This window comes from Sebastes umbrosus, unplaced genomic scaffold (assembly GCF_015220745.1).
Source record: "Sebastes umbrosus isolate fSebUmb1 unplaced genomic scaffold, fSebUmb1.pri scaffold_224_arrow_ctg1, whole genome shotgun sequence".
Lineage (NCBI taxonomy): Eukaryota > Metazoa > Chordata > Actinopteri > Perciformes > Sebastidae > Sebastes > Sebastes umbrosus.
This window is the reverse complement of record NW_023618526.1, coordinates 1461-21389: the sequence shown is the minus strand read 5'-3', so window position 1 is coordinate 21389 and position 19929 is coordinate 1461. Positions and strand designations below refer to the sequence as shown.

The window sequence follows — 19929 nt, the reverse complement described above, 5'->3', positions numbered from 1 at the left end:
ACTCTAGTTACCTCTCTACTTTCTACTCTTTACTCTAGTTACCTCTCTGCTCTCTACTCTAGTTACCTCTCTACTCTCTACTCTGTACTCTACTCTTTACTCTAGTTACCTCTCTACTTTCTACTCTTTACTCTAGTTACCTCTCTGCTCTCTACTCTAGTTACCTCTCTGCTCTCTACTCTAGTAACCTCTCTACTCTTTACTCTAGTTACCTCTCTACTCTCTACTCTAGTTACCTCTCTACTCTCTACTCTAGTTACCTCTCTACTCTCTACTCTAGTTACCTCCCTGCTCTCTGCTCTAGTAACCTCTCTACTCTCTACTCTAGTTACCTCTCTACTCTCTACTCTAGTTACCTCTCTGCTCTCTACTCTAGTAACCTCTCTACTCTTTACTCTAGTTACCTCTCTACTCTCTACTCTAGTTACCTCTCTACTCTCTACTCTTTACTCTAGTTACCTCTCTACTCTCTACTCTAGTTACCTCTCTACTCTCTACTCTTTACTCTAGTTACCTCTCTGCTCTCTACTCTAGTAACCTCTCTACTCTTTACTCTAGTTACCTCTCTACTATCTACTCTAGTTACCTCGCTGCTCTCTACTCTAGTAACCTCTCTACTCTTTACTCTAGTTACCTCTCTACTCTCTACTCTAGTTACCTCTCTGCTCTCTACTCTAGTTACCTCTCTACTCTCTACTCTTTACTCTAGTTACCTCTCTACTCTAGTTACCTCTCTACTCTTTACTCTAGTTACCTCTCTACTCTCTACTCTAGTTACCTCTCTACTCTAGTTACCTCTCTGTTCTCTACTCTAGTTACCTCTCTGCTCTCTACTCTAGTTACCTCTCTACTCTCTACTCTAGTAACCTCTCTACTCTAGTTACCTCTCTGCTCTCTACTCTAGTTACCTCTCTACTCTCTACTCTAGTTACCTCTCTGCTCTCTACTCTAGTTACCTCTCTGCTCTCTACTCTAGTTACCTCTCTACTCTCTACTCTAGTTACCTCTCTACTCTAGTTACCTCTCTACTCTAGTTACCTCTCTACTCTAGTTACCTCTCTACTCTAGTAACCTCTCTACTCAGTGTAGTTAGTGTATTCATCAGTTATAACTGTTGTTAGTGTATTGATCAGTTATAACTGTTGTCAGTGTATTGATCAGTTATAGCTGTTGTCAGTGTATTGATCAGTTATAGCTATTGTCAGTGTATTGATCAATTATAACTGTTGTTAGAGTATTGATCAGTTCTAACTGTTGTCAGTGTATTGATCAGTTATAACTGTTGTCAGTGTATTGATCAGTTCTAACTGTTGTCAGTGTATTGATCAGTTCTAACTGTTGTCAGTGTATTGATCAGTTATAACTGTTGTCAGTGTATTGATCAGTTATAGCTGTTGTCAGTGTATTGATCAGTTATAACTATTGTCAGTGTATTGATCAGTTCTAACTGTTGTCAGTGTATTGATCAGTGTGTTTCTTCCAGTGAGGAGGCGATGAGGAAGGCAGGAACCGCACACACCAAGTCGAGCAACGACATGGAGAACCACGTTTATGTCAAAGCCAAATCCAGAGTGAGTACCGGGTCAGGACGGGTTTCAGGGAGCCAGTCTGGTAAAGACTGGATAACGGTCCTGTTCATGAAGGTTTTCTAAAACACATCGCACTATTTTTTTCCCCAGGAGGAGTATTTATCTCTGGTGGCGAGGCTGATCATACACTTCAGAGACATCCGTAAGTATTTGACCTGAATGTGTATTTCATTCTATTTAGGAGCTGTCAATCGAATTAAATATTTAATTGTGATTAATTGCAAATTAATTGCATTGCGTCATTTTTATCATCAGTTCAAAATGTGCCTTAAAGGGAGATTTCTCTAGTGTTTAATACTCTTATCAACATGGGAGTGGACTGCATGTGATGATCATAAAGTGGGCGTGTCTGTAAAGGGGAGACTCGTGGGTACCCATAGAACCCATTTACATTCACCGACCTGGAGGTCAGAGGTCAAGGGACCCCTCTGAAGATGGACAAGACAGTTTTTCCTCGCCAACATTTAGTGTCAGTTTGGAGCGTTATTTATGAGGGCTGAGATGATCCACCTATCTCCTGATCAATACTACCACCATCTACTGATCAATACTATCACCATCTCCCGATCAATACTATCACCATCTCCCGATCAATACTATCACCATCTCCCGATCAATACTATCACCATCTCCCGATCAATACTATCACCATACTGGGTGCTGATTCTATATGTATTGATATTGATCAGTATTGTGATTCTATATGTATTGATATTGATCAGTATTGTGATTCTATATGTATTGATATTGATCAGTATTGTGGTTCTATATGTATTGATATTGATCAGTATTGCGGTTCTATATGTATTGGTATTGATCAGTATTGTGGTTCTATATGTATTGATATTGATCAGTATTGTGGTTCTATATGTATTGATATTGATCAGTATTATGGTTCTATATTGTGATGTATTGATTGTTGTTAACTTGTTGACCTCTAGACCATGAAGGGAACCAGATGAATCATCACTTCTAGAGACTTTAACTTCTATAAATCTCTAAATGAATCCAGTAGAATGTTTGATGTTCAGCATGTCTGTAGTCAGAGACGTCCTGAAGTCAAATAGATCAGGATCATTGGCAGGAATTATTGATTACATTGATTATCCAGCAACCCAGAAATCAAAGAATAAAGATAGATTAGTGGGATGGTGAACGGATGTTTTTCCCAGCTCTAATAACTTGTGTCTGATTTACAGACAAGAAGACACTCGGAGGTCCAGGTAAGTGGACTTTGTCTCTGTTTGTTCTTGTCTTTGCCGTGTTCTGTCCTCTGCTGGACCCGTCACTACCAGACTCATGGTGTTCATGGTTTCTGCTGTGCATGTTGGAGCTGCGTAATAAGATCTGTTGTCTACCTTTCTGCTAGATCCCATGAATGCCCTGACTAACCTGACAGGGGTAGGAGGAGGCCCGGGCGCCATCGGCATGGGGCCTCGCCCCACCGGGGCTCCAGTGGGTGGCATGGGGGCCATGGGGCAGCTGCAGATAGGCCAGCATGCCATGGCAGGGGTGGCTGGAAACCCACAAGCCAGTGAGTGTGTTTCCTCCATGTGGTGTGTGTTGGTCAGAGCGTTGGGTGGATGCTGGGTGGATGTTGGGTGGATGCTGGGTGGATGTTGGTTGGATGTTGGGTAGATGCTGGGTAGATGTTGGGTGGATGCTGGGTGGATGCTGGGTTGATGCTGGGTGGATGTAGGGTGGATGCTGGGTGGATGTTGGGTGGATGCTGGGTGGATGTTGGGTGGATGCTGGGTGGATGCCGGGTGGATGTTGGGTGGATGTTGGGTGGATGCCGGGTGGATGCCGGGTGGATGTTGGGTGGATGCCGGGTGGATGTTGGGTGGATGCTGGGTGGATGTTGGGTGGATGTTGGGTGAATGCTGGGTGGATGTTGGGTGGATGCTGGGTGGATGCTGGGTGGATGTAGGGTAGATGCTGGGTGGATGTTGGGTGGATGCTGGGTGGATGCTGGGTGGATGCTGTGTGGATGTTGGGTGGATGCTGGGTGGATGTTGGGTGGATGCTGGGTGGATGTTTGGTGGATGTTGGGTGGATGCTGGGTGGATGTTGGGTGGATGTTGGGTGGATGCTGGGTGGATGCTGGGTGGATGCTGTGTGGATGTTGGGTGGATGCTGGGTGGATGTTGGGTGGATGCTGGGTGGATGCTGGGTGGATGCTGGGTGGATGCTGTGTGGATGTTGGGTGGATGTTGGGTGGATGTTGGGTGGATGCTGGGTGGATGCTGTGTGGATGTTGGGTGGATGCTGGGTGAACCCGTCTTATCTTCAGTCTCTGCTTTGGCACGTTGTGTGTGTTTGACGCTCCAGACCTCCGACTGGTTCTGAGCCGTAGATCGGGTCTGTCCTTCATCTTCTTCTTCCATCACTCTGCAGTAGGGGGACAAGGACAGATGCCCATGCAGCAGATGGTGCAGCAGCAGCAGGTGCAGCAGCAGCAACAGCAGCAGCAGCAGCAGTCCATCCAGTTCCAGCAGTTCCAGCAGGTCCAGCAGCAGAACGCCATGCAGCAGCAACAGCAGCAGCAGCAGAACGCCGCCATCCAGCAGCAGTTCCAGGCGCAGCAGCAGCTGAGGGTGCAGCAGATGCAGCAGCAGCAGCACCACCAGAACCAGCAACTTCAGCAGCAGCACCAGAACCAGCAGCAGCAGCAGCAGCAGCAGCAGCAGGCCCAGAGCCAGCAGCAGCAGAACCAGGTATGCATTGCTCAGTGAGCACACCATGGGTCCTGTAGTCCTGATGGAGAAGGTCAGTTAGTCAACTATTAGAACTGTTTACACATTACTGTTACCGGCTGCGAGCCCGTGCGTATTGCAGCCCGTGCGTATTGCAGCCCGTGCGTATTGCAGCCCGTGCGTATTACAGCCCGTGCGTATTGCAGCCCGTGGTGGGCTGAGATGGACGGCATAGCGCTGCAACACATGACTTGTGGTTAAATTGTTAAGGAGTCTGTTGTTCTACAGTATTGTTGTTTGTATTTGTACTTGTTCTTGAATAAGGAGTACCTAAAGGTTTGATGTGGTTCATGGTTGTCTGTAATCCCTACACCCCTACTAGTTTTATAAGCCCTTTCCTTCACACACTGCCAGCAGATGCACCAGACGAGGATCCAGCAGCAGCAGATGGTGCAGCTGCAGCTCCAGCAGCAGCATGCTCAGGCTCAGGCTCAGGCCCAGGCTCAAGCCCAGGCTCAAGCCCAGGCCCAGGCCCAGGCTCAGGCCCAGTCCATCCAGCACATGGTTCAGCAGCAGGTCCAGGCCCAGGCCCAGGCTCAGCCTCAGCCGGGTCAGATGCCTCCACACCCTCAGCAGCAGCAGCAGCAGCAGCAGCAGCAGCAGCAGCAGCAGCAGCAGCCCGGCATGGTGCCTCAGTCTCTGGCTGCTCAGCACGTTCCCATCAACTCACTCAGTCAGCAGCAGCAGCAGCAGCACCAGCTGAAGATCCAGGCCTTCCAGGTGAGACTGAGCAGGTCCCTGCAGGTGTTGTTGGCTCCCTACGGATCCTGTCTGATGAGCTGCAGCTCAGTAACTCAGATCAACAGCGTCTGACAGGAATCTGTACATTATTATAGGATGTATGATTTACTGCTGGGTCTCACTGCAGCTGAGGAATCACAACGTAGGGTTCCAGTAGTCTTGCTTACCCCCCCCACCCCTCCTCTGCTTGCATGCTTTGCCTTGTGTGTGTGTGTGTGTGTGTGTGTGTGTGTGTGTGTGTGTGTGTGTGTGTGTGTGTGTGTGTGTGTGTGTGTGTGTGTGTGTGTGTGTGTGTGTGTGTGTGTGTGTGTGTGTAAGCAGGCCCGTGCAGCCTTGCAGCAGCAGCAGGTCCAGCAGGCGCAGCAAGCCGCGCAGCAAGCCCAGCAAGCCGCCGCTCAGGCGCAGCTCAACGCTGCCGCTGCAGCCGCCGCCGCCGGACCCGGACAGGTGAGACTGCAGCCGCCTCAAGCTCAGGTGCTTCATGTGTAATAACTCTGAATGAAATCACATCGTGCAGAACAAACACCAGTCTGATCACTAGGGGAGGGAAAACAGATGTTTTAACACCACAATGGATCTATCTGCTTCATCTGAGTCTATGTGGCGCGAGAAGGAAGTTACCGCTTTTATTGTGGTAGTCTGAGTAACGTGACGTCATATCCGTTCCGTATCCGTCAACCAAAACAGTCTAGCTTGGTTACTGGTTAAAATACGCTACTCATTAGTTGTATTCATCAGAAATATCTCTGTTACAAAACGCCACTTATTTAGTTTAATAATTTATCCTTCAGTTTAGATAGACATGACTGTTCTACCAGACATTACGGCGTCCGGTTTAACAGGTTAGAGCAGCCTCACGCGTCTCTTCTAGAGATTCCAGGTCTCGCCTATTTTAGAAGCGAGCTGCGCGGTTCACAGCAACAACACACAGGGAAGGTGATCTATTGACTTTATATTAACATCATATCACCAACATTACTACAGTTTACATATCTATCTGTAGAAAATGTTGTTAAAGTAAAAAACGTATTTTTAAATATATATACAGTGTATATATATATATATATATGACACCCTGATCTTCACTTTAAGCTTTAAAACACCGCTACAACCTAAAGTTACAAGTTGTGTTAATGAGGTAAAGAAATGAGTGTCATTAAAACTCATTTGCTTCATGGTGTTATCATGGTGTTGTCATGGCGTTAACTCTGACAGCCCTATTCTTAATGTATGTCACAGAAAAAAACAAGTCAGTTTTTGTGATCCGGTGCAGCTCTAGCTCGTCTGCGTCCTCTCTGCTCACCTGTCCTGTCGTGTCTCTTCTGTGTCCTCTGAAGTTGGTCCGTCCCGGGATGCAGATTCCTCCCCGGCTGCCTCGAGCCCTGAACCCCTCCATCCCTCCTCCGAATGCTGCCGCTGCCGCCGCCGCCGCCGCAGCCGCCGCCGCCGCCGCCGCTGCTGCGGTGGGAGGACAGCCGATGACACAGCAGGTATTTATCTTCCGGCGTTGACCTCTGACCCCTCCCTGCCGACTCCACCTTATACCACCTCCATGCTTCCACACTAGAGACGTCACCATACCAGAGATATAGTAGTCAATACCGACACCAGTGAGCTTCCACGGTTCTCCATACCGGTTAGATACCACGGTAAGAAACCCAATGAATACTGTCTCTCTATTAGCTATTTCATATTACTGTGAAAACATCTCCTTCAAACATCTGGATCTATTCAACTCTCTCACCAAAAAACTAAAACCAGGGTCAGAAAGTAGCACCGGCCACCCGCCACCCGCAGGTAAAGTGGTGTCAGTGGCGGGTACATCGTCAGGCCATCCGCCCGTTTGGCAGACAGGGAAACATGCTGGTGATGGAACAGAGACTCAAAAGCTCAACGCCGAAGAGTCTAGAAGCAAAGAGATGAAACTCTGCTGCTTTTTTGACATCAGTCACTAGATGGCGCTGCGGGAGCGCTGCCACCATTTTGGACTGAAAGCCCCAGTGAGTCCGTGTCTATTTAGAGATCAATCTAGTTTGAGATTGATCTCTAAATCTGTGAGCTGGATTTTTACATCTTCCATTGGTGTCCATCGCTGACTCGATGCTCCTCTGGGAAGCAGCTGGTCAATAATAAATCATAATTAATAAATAATGTAGATATATTAAATATAGATAATAGAAGTAGCTCACGTCGTCTCCACGGTGACACTGACTGTGACTTCTCTTCTTTCCTCTGCAGGTACAGCCGCATCCAATGATGTCATCGCCCTCACCCGGGCAGGTGCAGACGCCGCAGTCGATGCCTCCCCCCCCCCAGCCGTCACCTCAGCCCCCCACCTCACAGCCCAACTCAGCCAGGTACCGGCAGCCGTTCACAGAGTCACGCTGGCCTCAGCTCCTCTAACTACACTAGTCTGTGATAAACTGTGACCCTCATTGAGACCCGTCACAGCTTCAACATCACACATCAGACTGGTCTACACCACACTGATCCACTTTCTCATGTTGGACAGTTATTAGTATAAAACAAACCGTTGTATAATAAGAGATGAATGAAGACCAGCTGGTCTAAACTACAATCAAACATACGTCAGATCACACTGAAGTCTGTGAGGAAGTGTTTGTGAAGGTTCTCACTTCTCATCCAAGAAGCTTCTTCTGATCTGAAGGAGCTTCTTGGATGAGAAGTGAAACGTCTTCTTGGATCTAAACCAAGTCCAGTTGCTGCTGATTGAACCCTTACTTGAAGTCTGTGAGATCTTCAGTCTTCTGTCCCCCTAAAGGGGGCGTGGCCTCGACTCTGAGGACCCATATGTGGCGCTCTGATGATCCTATAACATTTAGTATCCAGAAAATAATTCAGTGGCAACAAATGTCATTTAAAGGGTTAAACTGATGAATATCTGGTAGTTATTAACCGTTAACCGTTAACCGACATTAAGCATTTTAACCGATTAACGCTATCGGTTAAAACGGTTAAAAGATATATTAATAATGAACTCAAAAGCTGAGCGGCTCAGAGGAGCGGCTCGTCTCTTTAAGGAGAAAAGCTGGTCCACCTTAACAGTCCACCTTAAGAGGCGGAGCCGGAGTTGCAGGATACAGGAAGTTGGCTCCGGTATCGGAGGAGTTGTAGTTTCATAGCATTTATTCACCGACAAATAAACTGAACACACACTGCTACACCTCAATAATTGGATGTGCCAGAATTTTCTTCAGCTGAACAAAGACAAAACTGAGGTCGTAGTTTTTGGAGCCAAAAAGGAAAGGTTAAAGGTTAAAGGTTAAAGGTTAAAGGTTAAAGGTTAAAGGTTAAAGCTCACCTACAGTCTGGGATGTTAAAAAGCTCGGACCAAGCCAGAAACCTTGGTGTAGTCATGGACTCTGACCTGAGCTTCAACAGCCACATTAAGACATTACAAAGACAGCCTTCTATCACCTGAAGAATACAAGAGGAATTAGAGGACTGATGTCTCAGCAGGATTTGGAAAAACTAGTCCATGCATTTATCTTCAGCCGTCTTGACTACTGTAACGTCTTTACTGTCAATCAGACAGCTGCAGCTGATTCAGAACGCTGCTGCTAGAGTCCTCACTAAGACCAGGAAAGTGGATCACATCAGTCCAGTTCAGAGGTCTCTACACTGGCTCCCTGTCTCTCAGAGAACTGATCTCTAAATACTGCTGCTGGTTTACAAAGCACTAAATGGTTTAGGGCCAAAATACATGTCTGATCTTCTGCTGTGTTCTGAACCATCCAGACCTCTCAGGTCATCTGGATCAGGTCTGCTCAGTGTCCCCAGAGTCACAACTAAACATGCAGAAGCAGCATTCAGTTTTTATGCACCAAACATCTGGAACAAGATCCCAGAACCCTGCAGGACCGCTCCACCAGAACCCTGCAGGACCGCTCCACCAGAACCCTGCAGGACCGCTCCACCAGAACCCTGCAGGACCGCTCCACCAGAACCGTGCAGGACCGCTCCACCAGAACCCTGCAGGACCGCTCCACCAGAAACCTGCAGGACCGCTCCACCAGAACCCTGCAGGACCGCTCCACCAGAACCGTGCAGGACCGCTCCACCAGAACCCTGCAGGACCGCTCCACCAAAACCCTGCAGGACCGCTCCACCAGAACCCTGCAGGACCGCTTCACCAAAACCCTGCAGGACCGCTCCACCAAAACCCTGCAGGACCGCTCCACCAAAACCCTGCAGGACCAGGTCCACCAGAAACCTGCAGGACCGCTCCACCAGAACCCTGCAGGACCGCTCCACCAGAACCCTGCAGGACCGCTCCACCAGAACCCTGCAGGACCGCTCCACCAGAACCCTGCAGGACCGCTCCACCAAAACCCTGCAGGACCGCTCCACCAAAACCCTGCAGGACCGCTCCACCAAAACCCTGCAGGACCGCTCCACCAGAACCCTGCAGGACCGCTCCACCAGAACCCTGCAGGACCGCTCCACCAGAACACTGCAGGACCGCTCCACCAAAACCCTGCAGGACCGCTCCACCAGAACACTGCAGGACCGCTCCACCAAAACCCTGCAGGACCGCTCCACCAGAACCCTGCAGGACCGCTCCACCAGAACCCTGCAGGACCGCTCCACCAGAACCCTGCAGGACCGCTCCACCAGAACACTGCAGGACCGCTCCACCAAAACCCTGCAGGACCGCTCCACCAGAACCCTGCAGGACCACTCCACCAGAACACTGCAGGACCGCTCCACCAAAACCCTGCAGGACCACTCCACCTCTCACTTGTTTTAAAACAAAGCTTCAAACGTTCCTGTTTGCGGCTGCCTTTCATTAAACCAGATAATGATCTGATACTGAACTAGAGCTTCTACTCTTTTGTGTTATATTCTATGTTAGCTTCTATCCTAGCTTTTATTTTTAGCTTGTTTTTATTTTCTAATCTTTAATGTTTTAATGTTTTAATGTTTTTATAACTGTTTTAATTATGTCTTAATGTTCTTTTGCATTTTGTCTCAATGTTCTCTAGTGTTTCTGTAAAGCACTTTGAATCTCCCTGTTGCTGAAATGTGCTCTACAGATAAAGCTACCTTGCCTTACACCTACGTTCACAGCTAGAACGCCACCAACAACCTCACACTCACCGCCAACACACACACGCACGCACACACGCACACTGTCTGTTGGAAACTCACTAAAGTTACTCAGACTACGTGTGGCGGCGGCGGCGAGCACGAAGCCTCCGGCAATGCTAGAGCTGCTAACGTAGCACAAACACACGGTTTGTTGGTAACTCACTAAAGTTCCGCCGGGCAGACACACAGCTGACAACCTGCTGAACTACACTACATGTGAGCTGGAGACTTTTACTGGGAAAGTGGCTGCATGTCCGCGACACTACACGCAGCATCGTAGCTGCTGAGTTAACGCTCCCGGACGCTGAACTGGAGACAGTGAACACAGCATTACTAATGGGTTAACGAGGGTTAGTTATCGGTTAATAACATGTTTCAGAATGCCCATCCCTAGTATAACATGTATAAACTGTATAACATGTATAACATGTATAAACTGTATAAACTGTATAACATGTATAACATGTATAACATGTATAAACTGTATAAACTGTATAAACTGTATATATGTTTTTATCAGATGGTTATAAAGCCGTGTGGTTTTAAACTACTTCCTGTATCCAGCTCCGGTCCCACGCCGTCTCCAGGAGGTTTCCAGCCCAGCCCGTCCCCTCAGCCCTCACAGAGCCCCGCCAACGCCCGGACCCCCCAGAACTACGGAGTCCCCTCTCCTGGACCGCTCAACACTCCAGGTACAGAACCAGCAGAGAGATCACTGGATCCTGTAGAGACGTTAGAGACCAGCAGGACCTCAGGACTCCAGCCTGGACCTCAGGACTCCAGCCTGGACCTCAGGACTCCAGCCTGGAGCTCAGGACTCCAGCCTGGACCTCAGGACTCCAGCCTGGAGCTCAGGACTCCAGCCTGGACCTCAGGACTCCAGCCTGGACCTCAGGACTCCAGCCTGGAGCTCAGGACTCCAGCCTGGAGCTCAGGACTCCAGCCTGGACCTCAGGACTCCAGCCTGGAGCTCAGGACTCCAGCCTGGAGCTCAGGACTACAGCCTGGAGCTCTGGACTCCAGCCTGGAGCTCAGGACTCCAGCCTGGAGCTCTGGACTCCAGCCTGGAGCTCTGGACTCCAGCCTGGAGCTCAGGACTCCAGCCTGGAGCTCAGGACTCCAGCCTGGAGCTCTGGGGGGTTCTGTTCACTTCAGATTACTAAGACAACTGTCTTTAACAAGTCCCGTCTCCTGTCCTCTCCTGTCCTCACCTGTCCCTCTCCCATCCTTTCCTGTCCTCTCCTGTCCTCTCCCATCCTCTCCTGTCCCCCTCCTGTCCTCTCCTGTCCTCACCTGTCCCTCTCCCATCCTTTCCTGTCCCCCTCCTGTCCCCCTCCTGTCCTCTCCTGTCCCCCTCCTGTCCTCTCCCATCCTTTCCTGTCCCTCTCCTGTCCTCTCCTGTCCCCCTCCTGTCCTCTCCTGTCCCCCTCCTGTCCTCTCCCGTCCCCCTCCTGTCCTCTCCTGTCCTCTCCCATCCTTTCCTGTCCCCCTCCTGTCCTCTCCTGTCCCCCTCCTGTCCTCTCCCGTCCCCCTCCTGTCCTCTCCCATCCTCTCCTGTCCTCTCCCATCCTTTCCTGTCCCTCTCCTGTCCTCTCCTGTCCTGCAGGTAACCCCAGCTCCGTGATGAGTCCAGCGGGAGCCACATCTCTGGAGGACCAGCAGTACATGGAGAAACTGAAGCAGCTCTCTAAATACATCGAACCTCTGAGAAGGATGATCAACAAGATCGACAAGAACGAAGGTGAGACCATGAAGGGATGAGTGGATGAATGGATGAGTGGATGAGTGGAGGAGTGGAGGAGTGGATGAGTGGAGGAGTGGATGAGTGGATGAATGGATGAGTGGAGGAGTGGATGAATGGAGGAGTGGATGAGTGGATGAGTGGATGAGTGGATGAGTGGATGAGTGGAGGAGTGGAGGAATGGATGAGTGGATGAGTGGATGAGTGGATGAGTGGAGGAGTGGATGAATGGATGAGTGGATGAATGGATGAGTGGATGAATGGATGAGTGGAGGAGTGGATGAATGGAGGAGTGGATGAATGGAGGAGTGGATGAATGGATGAGTGGATGAATGGATGAATTGAGGAGTGGATGAATGGATGAGTGGATGAATGGATGAATGGATGAGTGGATGAGTGGATGAATGGATGAATTGAGGAGTGGATGAAGGGATAAATGGATGAATGGATGAGTGGAGGAGTGGATGAATGGATGAGTGGAGGAGTGGATGAATGGAGGAGTGGATGAATGGATGAGTGGAGGAGTGGATGAATGGAGGAGTGGATGAATGGATGAGTGGAGGAGTGGATGAATGGATGAGTGGATGAATGGATGAGTGGATGAATTGAGGAGTGGATGAAGGGATAAATGGATGATCTACTGGGCTCCCTCTCTCATTAATCAGATCAGATTAACGTCTGATGTCTTCCTGTTATTGATTACTATAACTATTGATTACTATAACTCTATTGATTACTATAACTATTGATTACTATAACTATTGATTACTATAACTCTATTGATTACTATAACTATTGTTGACTATAACTATTGATTACTATAACTCTATTGATTACTATAACTCTATTGATTACTATAACTATTGATTACTATAACTATTGATTACTATAACTCTATTGATTACTATAACTCTATTGATTACTATAACTATTGATTACTATAACTCTATTGATTACTATAACTATTGATTACTATAACTCTATTGATTACTATAACTATTGATTACTATAACTATTGATTACTATAACTCTATTGATTACTATAACTATTGATTACTATAACTCTATTGATTACTATAACTATTGATTACTATAACTATTGATTACTATAACTCTATTGATTACTATAACTCTATGGATTAATATAACTATATTGATTACAATAACTCTATTGATTACTATAACTATGGATTAATATAACTCTATGGATTAATATAACTATTGATTAATATAAATCTATTGATTACTATAACTATTGATTACTATAACTCTATTGATTAATATAACTCTATGGATTAATATAACTATTGTTGACTATAACTCTATTGATTACTATAACTATTGATTACTATAACTATTGATTACTATAACTATTGATTACTATAACTCTATTGATTACTATAACTCTATTGATTACTATAACTCTATTGATTACTATAACTATTGATTACTATAACTCTATTGATTACTATAACTCTATTGATTACTATAACACTATTGATTACTATAACTCTATTGATTACTATAACTCTATTGATTACTATAACTATTGATTACTATAACTCTATTGATTACTATAACTATTGATTACTATAACTCTATTGATTACTATAACTCTATTGATTACTATAACTCTATGGATTAATATAACTATATTGATTACAATAACTCTATTGATTACTATAACTCTATTGATTACTATAACTCTATGGATTAATATAACTATGGATTAATATAACTCTATTGATTAATATAAATCTATTGATTACTATAACTATTGATTACTATAACTCTATTGATTAATATAACTATGGATTAATATAACTCTATTGATTACTATAACTCTATTGATTACTATAACTCTATGGATTATACCTCTATTGATTACTATAACTCTATTGATTAATATAACTCTATGGATTACTATAACTCTATTGATTACTATAACTATTGATTACTATAACTCTATTGATTACTATAACTCTATTGATTACTATAACTATTGATTACTATAACTCTATTGATTACTATAACTATTGATTACTATAACTCTATTGATTAATATAACTATTGATTACTATAACTCTATTGATTACTATAACTCTATTGATTACTATAACTATTGATTACTATAACTCTATTGATTAATATAACTCTATTGTTGACTATAACTCTATTGATTACTATAACTATTGATTACTATAACTCTATTGATTACTATAACTATTGATTACTATAACTATTGATTAATATAACTATTGATTACTATAACTCTATTGTTGACTATAACTCTATTGATTACTATAACTATTGTTGACTATAACTCTATTGATTACTATAACTCTATTGATTACTATAACTCTATGGATTATACCTCTATTGATTACTATAACTCTATTGATTAATATAACTCTATGGATTAATATAACTCTATGGATTAATATAACTATTGTTGACTATAACTCTATTGATTACTATAACTCTATTGATTAATATAACTCTATGGATTAATATAACTCTATGGATTAATATAACTATTGTTGACTATAACTCTATTGATTACTATAACTATTGTTGACTATAACTCTATTGATTACTATAACTATTGATGACTATAACTCTATTGATTACTATAACTGTGTGTTGTGTTGTTGTTGCTGTCAGACAGAAAGAAGGACCTGAGTAAGATGAAGAGTCTGTTGAACATCCTGACTGATCCCAACACCAGGTAACAACTGATCACTGCCGTCTCCTCATCAATAACTCTCTGACCGCTGTCACTTAACCCGTCTGTGACCTCTGACCTCTGACCTCCAGGTGTCCTCTGAAGACGCTGCAGAAGTGTGAGATCGCTCTAGAGAAGCTGAAGAACGACATGGCCGTGGTGAGGACGCATCATCAAACTGTCTTTATGTTGTTTTCATCAAATCATCATCAGTTGAGTTGAGCTGACTCCTTTAACATCCTGTTGATTAGAGATGGAACGCTTCAGGTAAAGAATCTGACCCGGTCCGTTCTCTACTATATTAAAGGTAGATGAATAGAGAGGTCGGAGGTGTTGTAACAGCTGTTGTAACAGCCGTTGTAACAGCTGTTGTAACAGCTGTTGTAACAGCCTTTGTAACAGCTGTTGTAACAGATGTTGTAACAGCCTTTGTAACAGCAGTAACAGCTGTTCTCTTGTCGTTCCAGCCGACCCCCCCTCCACCCCAGGTGTCCACTAAACAGCAGTACCTGTGTCAGCCGCTGCTGGACGCCGTCATGGCCAACATCCGCTCTCCGGTCTTCAACCACTCTCTGTACCGAACCTTCGCCCCCGCCATGACCGCCATCCACGGACCCCCCATCACGTACGTCTCATCTCTGCACAACATCTGGAGTCAGAGGAGATTTAAAGGAACTACTTTGTGTCGTTGTTGCTGTTGAATATTATAGATGTCATGTTTTAATGCTGTTATACGTCTTCCAGGAGTCGCCATGGAAACAGAATAACCTGTTAAAGGCCACAATTTAGTCATTAGTGCACACCAGATAAATGTGTATATGTATATATATGTATATATATACGTATGTATATATATATATATATATATACATACATATATATATATGTATGTATATATATATATGTATGTATGTATATATATATATATATATACATATATATATATATATATATATACATATATATGTATATATATATATATATATATACATATATATGTGTATATATATATATATATATATGTATATATATATATATATATATGTATATATATATATATATATATATATATATATGTATATATATATATATATATATATATATATATATATATATATATATACATATATATATATATGTATATAGGTGTATATATACAGACGTAGGCAAAGTTGTTGGTAACGTTCCGTTAAAGAGAGAAAAAACAACAATGGTCACTGAAATAACTTGAAACTGACAAAAGTAATAATAGATAAAAATTCACTGAAAATTAACTAATGAAAATGAGACATTGTTTTTGAATTATGGTTCAGCAGAATCATTTAAAAAAACAAACTAATGAAACTGGCCTAGACAAAAATGATGGTTCCCTTAACTTAATATTTAGTTGCACAACCTTTTGAGGCAATCACTGCAATCAAGCGATTTCTGTAACTCTCAGTGAGACTTCTGCACCTGTCCACAGGTATGTTGGCCCACTCCTCGTGAGCAAACTGCTCCAGCTGTCTCAGGTTTGAAGGGTGCCTTCTCCAGACTGCATGTTTCAGCTCCTTCCACAGATGTTCAATAGGATTTAGATCAGGGCTCATAGAAGGCCACTTCAGAACAGTCCAATGTTTTGTTCTTAGTCATTCTTGGGTGTTTTTAGCTGTGTTTTGGGTCATTATCCTGTTTGAAGACCCATGACCTGCAACTGAGACCAAGCTTTCTGACACTGGGCAGCACATTTCGCTCCAGAATGCCTTGATTGTGTTCAGATTTCATTGCACCCTGCACAGATTCAAGACACCCTGTGCCAGATGCAACAAAGCAGCCCCATAACATAACCGAGCCTCCTCCATGTTTCACATTAGGTACAGTGTTCTTTTCTTTGGATGCTTCATCTCTTCGTCTGTGAACATAGAGCTGATGTGACTTGCCAAAAAGCTCCAGTTTTGTCTCATCTGTCCAAAGGACATTCTCCCAGAAGCTTTGTGGCTTGTCAATATGCATTTTGGCAAATTCCAGTCTCACTTTTTTATGATTTGGTGTCCTCCTGGGTCGTCTTCCATTAAGTCCACTTTGGCTCAAACAGTGACGGATGGTGCGATCTGACACTGATGTACCTTGACCTTGGAGTTCACCTCTAATCTCTTTGGAAGTTGTTCTGGGCTCTTTGGTTACCATTCGTATTATCCGTCTCTTCAATTTGTCATCAATTTTCCTCTTGCGGCCACGTCCAGGGAGGTTGGCTACAGTCCCATGGACCTTAAACTTCTGAATAATATGTGCAGCTGTAGTCACAGGAACATCAAGCTGCTTGGAGATGGTCTTATAGCCTTTACCTTTAACATGCTTGTCAATAATTTTCTTTCTAATCTCCTGAGACAACTCTCTCCTTAGCTTTCTGTGGTCCATGTTCAGTGTGGTACACACCATGATACCAAACAGCACAGTGACTACTTTTGACCCTTTAAATAGGCAGACTGACTGATTACAAGTTTGAAGATACCTGTGATGCTATTTACAGGACACACCTTAGTTTAACATGTCCCTATGGTCACATTATTTTACATCTTTTCTAGGGGTACCATCATTTTTGTCCAGGCCAGTTTCATTAGTTTGTTTTTTTAAAATGATTCTGTTGAACTACAATTCAAAAGCAATGTCTGATTTTCATTAGTTCATTTTCAGTAAATTTTTATTTATTATTACTTTTGTCAGTTTCAAGTTATTTCAGTGACCATTGTGGGTTTTTCTTTCTTTAACGGAAGGGTACCAACAACTTAGCCTTCATGTGTATATATAGGAAGAAACTCAGAAAGATGTCAAAACAAATCAAACAGTTCTTCTCCATGTAAAGTTGGAATCCAGTCAAGGTTGTGATGAACCGGGGATGAACTCTGTGTCTGGTCCTCTGGTCCTCAGGGGTCCCAACGTCTCCGGGAGGAAGAGGAAGCACGAGGAGGACGAGCGCCAGACCATCCCCAACATCCTGCAGGGAGAGGTGGCCCGCCTCGACGTCAAGTTCCTCGTCAACCTGGACCCCTCGTTCTGCAGCAACAACGGCACCGTGCACCTCGTCTGCAAACTGGGTAAACCTGGTCCTGCATGGGCCTGAGACCTGCACCAGTAAACCTGGACCTGAACCAGTAAACCTGGACCTGAACCACTAAACCTCATTAGAACCAGAATTGGTTCTAATGAAGCAGATGAACCCTGAAAACAGATGTTCTATGTTGTCTCCGTGTTGACTGAGTCTAACAGCAGCTTGTGTTTGTTCTGTTCTCAGATGATAAGAACCTCCCCAGTGTTCCTCCTCTGCAGCTCAGTGTTCCTGCTGATTATCCCGATCAGAGTCCATACTGGGCCGACGACGGGGACCAGTACGGTGAGACCATCTTCATCACACGACTCCTCCTCACCGTGGTTAACGGGACTGTTGACATCACTCTCCTGCTCAGAAACTGCTATTAAAGATCTTTGTTTAGCTTTTTAAATCATCTAAACAGCAGTCAAAGGTGCATCTATAAACGGAATTTAGATCGTATAAAGTTACAGGATCACTGGGGGGGGGGGACAATAGATTCACCTCTGTATCGCCGTTTTTTATTTGAATGATTTCTAACCAGATGTTTTAACACCAGAATGGATATCTCTGCTTCATCTGAGTCTATGTGGAGCTAGAAGGAAGTTACCGCTTTTATTGTGGTAGTCTGAGTAACGTGATGTCATATCTTTTATTGTGGTAGTCTGAGTAACGTGATGTCATATCTTTTATTGTGGTAGTCTGAGTAACGTGATGTCATGTCTTTTATTGTGGTAGTCTGAGTAACGTGATGTCATATGTTTTATTGTGGTAGTCTGAGTAACGTGACGTCATCTCTTTTATTGTGGTAGTCTGAGTAACGTGACGTCATATCTTTTATTGTGGTAGTCTGAGTAACGTGACGTCATATCTTTTATTGTGGTAGTCTGAGTAACGTGACGTCATATCTTTTATTGTGGTAGTCTGAGTAAGGTGACGTCATATCTTTTATTTTGGTAGTCTGAGTAAGGTGACGTCATATCTTTTATTGTGGTAGTCTGAGTAACGTGACGTCATATCTTTTATTGTGGTAGTCTGAGTAACGTGACGTCATATCTTTTATTGTGATAGTCTGAGTAACGTGATGTCATATCTTTTATTGTGGTAGTCTGAGTAACGTGACGTCATCTCTTTTATTGTGGTAGTCTGAGTAACGTGACATCATATCTTTTATTGTGGTAGTCTGAGTAACGTGATGTCATGTCTTTTATTGTGGTAGTCTGAGTAACGTGACGTCATCTCTTTTATTGTGGTAGTCTGAGTAACGTGATGTCATGTCTTTTATTGTGGTAGTCTGAGTAACATGACGTCATATCTTTTATTGTGGTAGTCTGAGTAACGTGACGTCATGTCTTTTATTGTGATAGTCTGAGTAACGTGATGTCATATGTTTTATTGTGGTAGTCTGAGTAACGTGACGTCATATCTTTTATTGTGGTAGTCTGAGTAACGTGATGTCATATCTTTTATTGTGGTAGTCTGAGTAACGTGATGTCATGTCTTTTATTGTGGTAGTCTGAGTAACGTGACGTCATGTCTTTTATTGTGATAGTCTGAGTAACGTGATGTCATGTCTTTTATTGTGATAGTCTGAGTAACGTGATGTCATGTCTTTTATTGTGGTAGTCTGAGTAATGTGACGTCATGTCTTTTATTGTGATAGTCTGAGTAACGTGACGTCATATCTTTTATTGTGGTAGTCTGAGTAACGTGACGTCATATCTTTTATTGTGGTAGTCTGAGTAACGTGACGTCATGTCTTTTATTGTGGTAGTCTGAGTAACGTGACGTCATGTCTTTTATTGTGATAGTCTGAGTAACGTGACGTCATATCTTTTATTGTGGTAGTCTGAGTAACGTGACGTCATATCTTTTATTGTGGTAGTCTGAGTAACGTGACGTCATATCTTTTATTGTGGTAGTCTGAGTAACGTGACGTCATGTCTTTTATTGTGGTAGTCTGAGTAATGTGACGTCATGTCTTTTATTGTGATAGTCTGAGTAACGTGACGTCATATCTTTTATTGTGGTAGTCTGAGTAACGTGACGTCATATCTTTTATTGTGGTAGTCTGAGTGACGTGACGTCATGTCTTTTATTGTGGTAGTCTGAGTAACGTGACGTCATGTCTTTTATTGTGGTAGTCTGAGTAACGTGACGTCATATCTTTTATTGTGGTAGTCTGAGTAACGTGACGT

At 43.9% G+C, this 19929-nt stretch overlaps 1 protein-coding gene across 1 annotated transcript; it reads left to right on the top strand.

Moving 5' to 3' along the window:
- The first annotated feature begins 1424 nt into the window (after nucleotides 1–1424).
- On the top strand, nucleotides 1425–18397 carry LOC119484439 (mediator of RNA polymerase II transcription subunit 15-like). Its single transcript, XM_037763247.1, has 16 exons — nucleotides 1425–1571; nucleotides 1680–1731; nucleotides 2789–2812; nucleotides 2959–3123; nucleotides 3987–4306; nucleotides 4703–5065; nucleotides 5405–5560; nucleotides 6424–6576; nucleotides 7325–7443; nucleotides 10763–10890; nucleotides 11805–11939; nucleotides 14604–14667; nucleotides 14757–14823; nucleotides 15132–15289; nucleotides 17572–17738; nucleotides 17936–18397. Exons 1-16 carry the CDS (start codon nucleotides 1494–1496, stop codon nucleotides 18118–18120), a joined length of 2334 nt encoding a protein of 777 aa, XP_037619175.1. The 5' UTR covers nucleotides 1425–1493; the 3' UTR covers nucleotides 18121–18397.
- Nucleotides 18398–19929: the final 1532 nt, after the last annotated feature.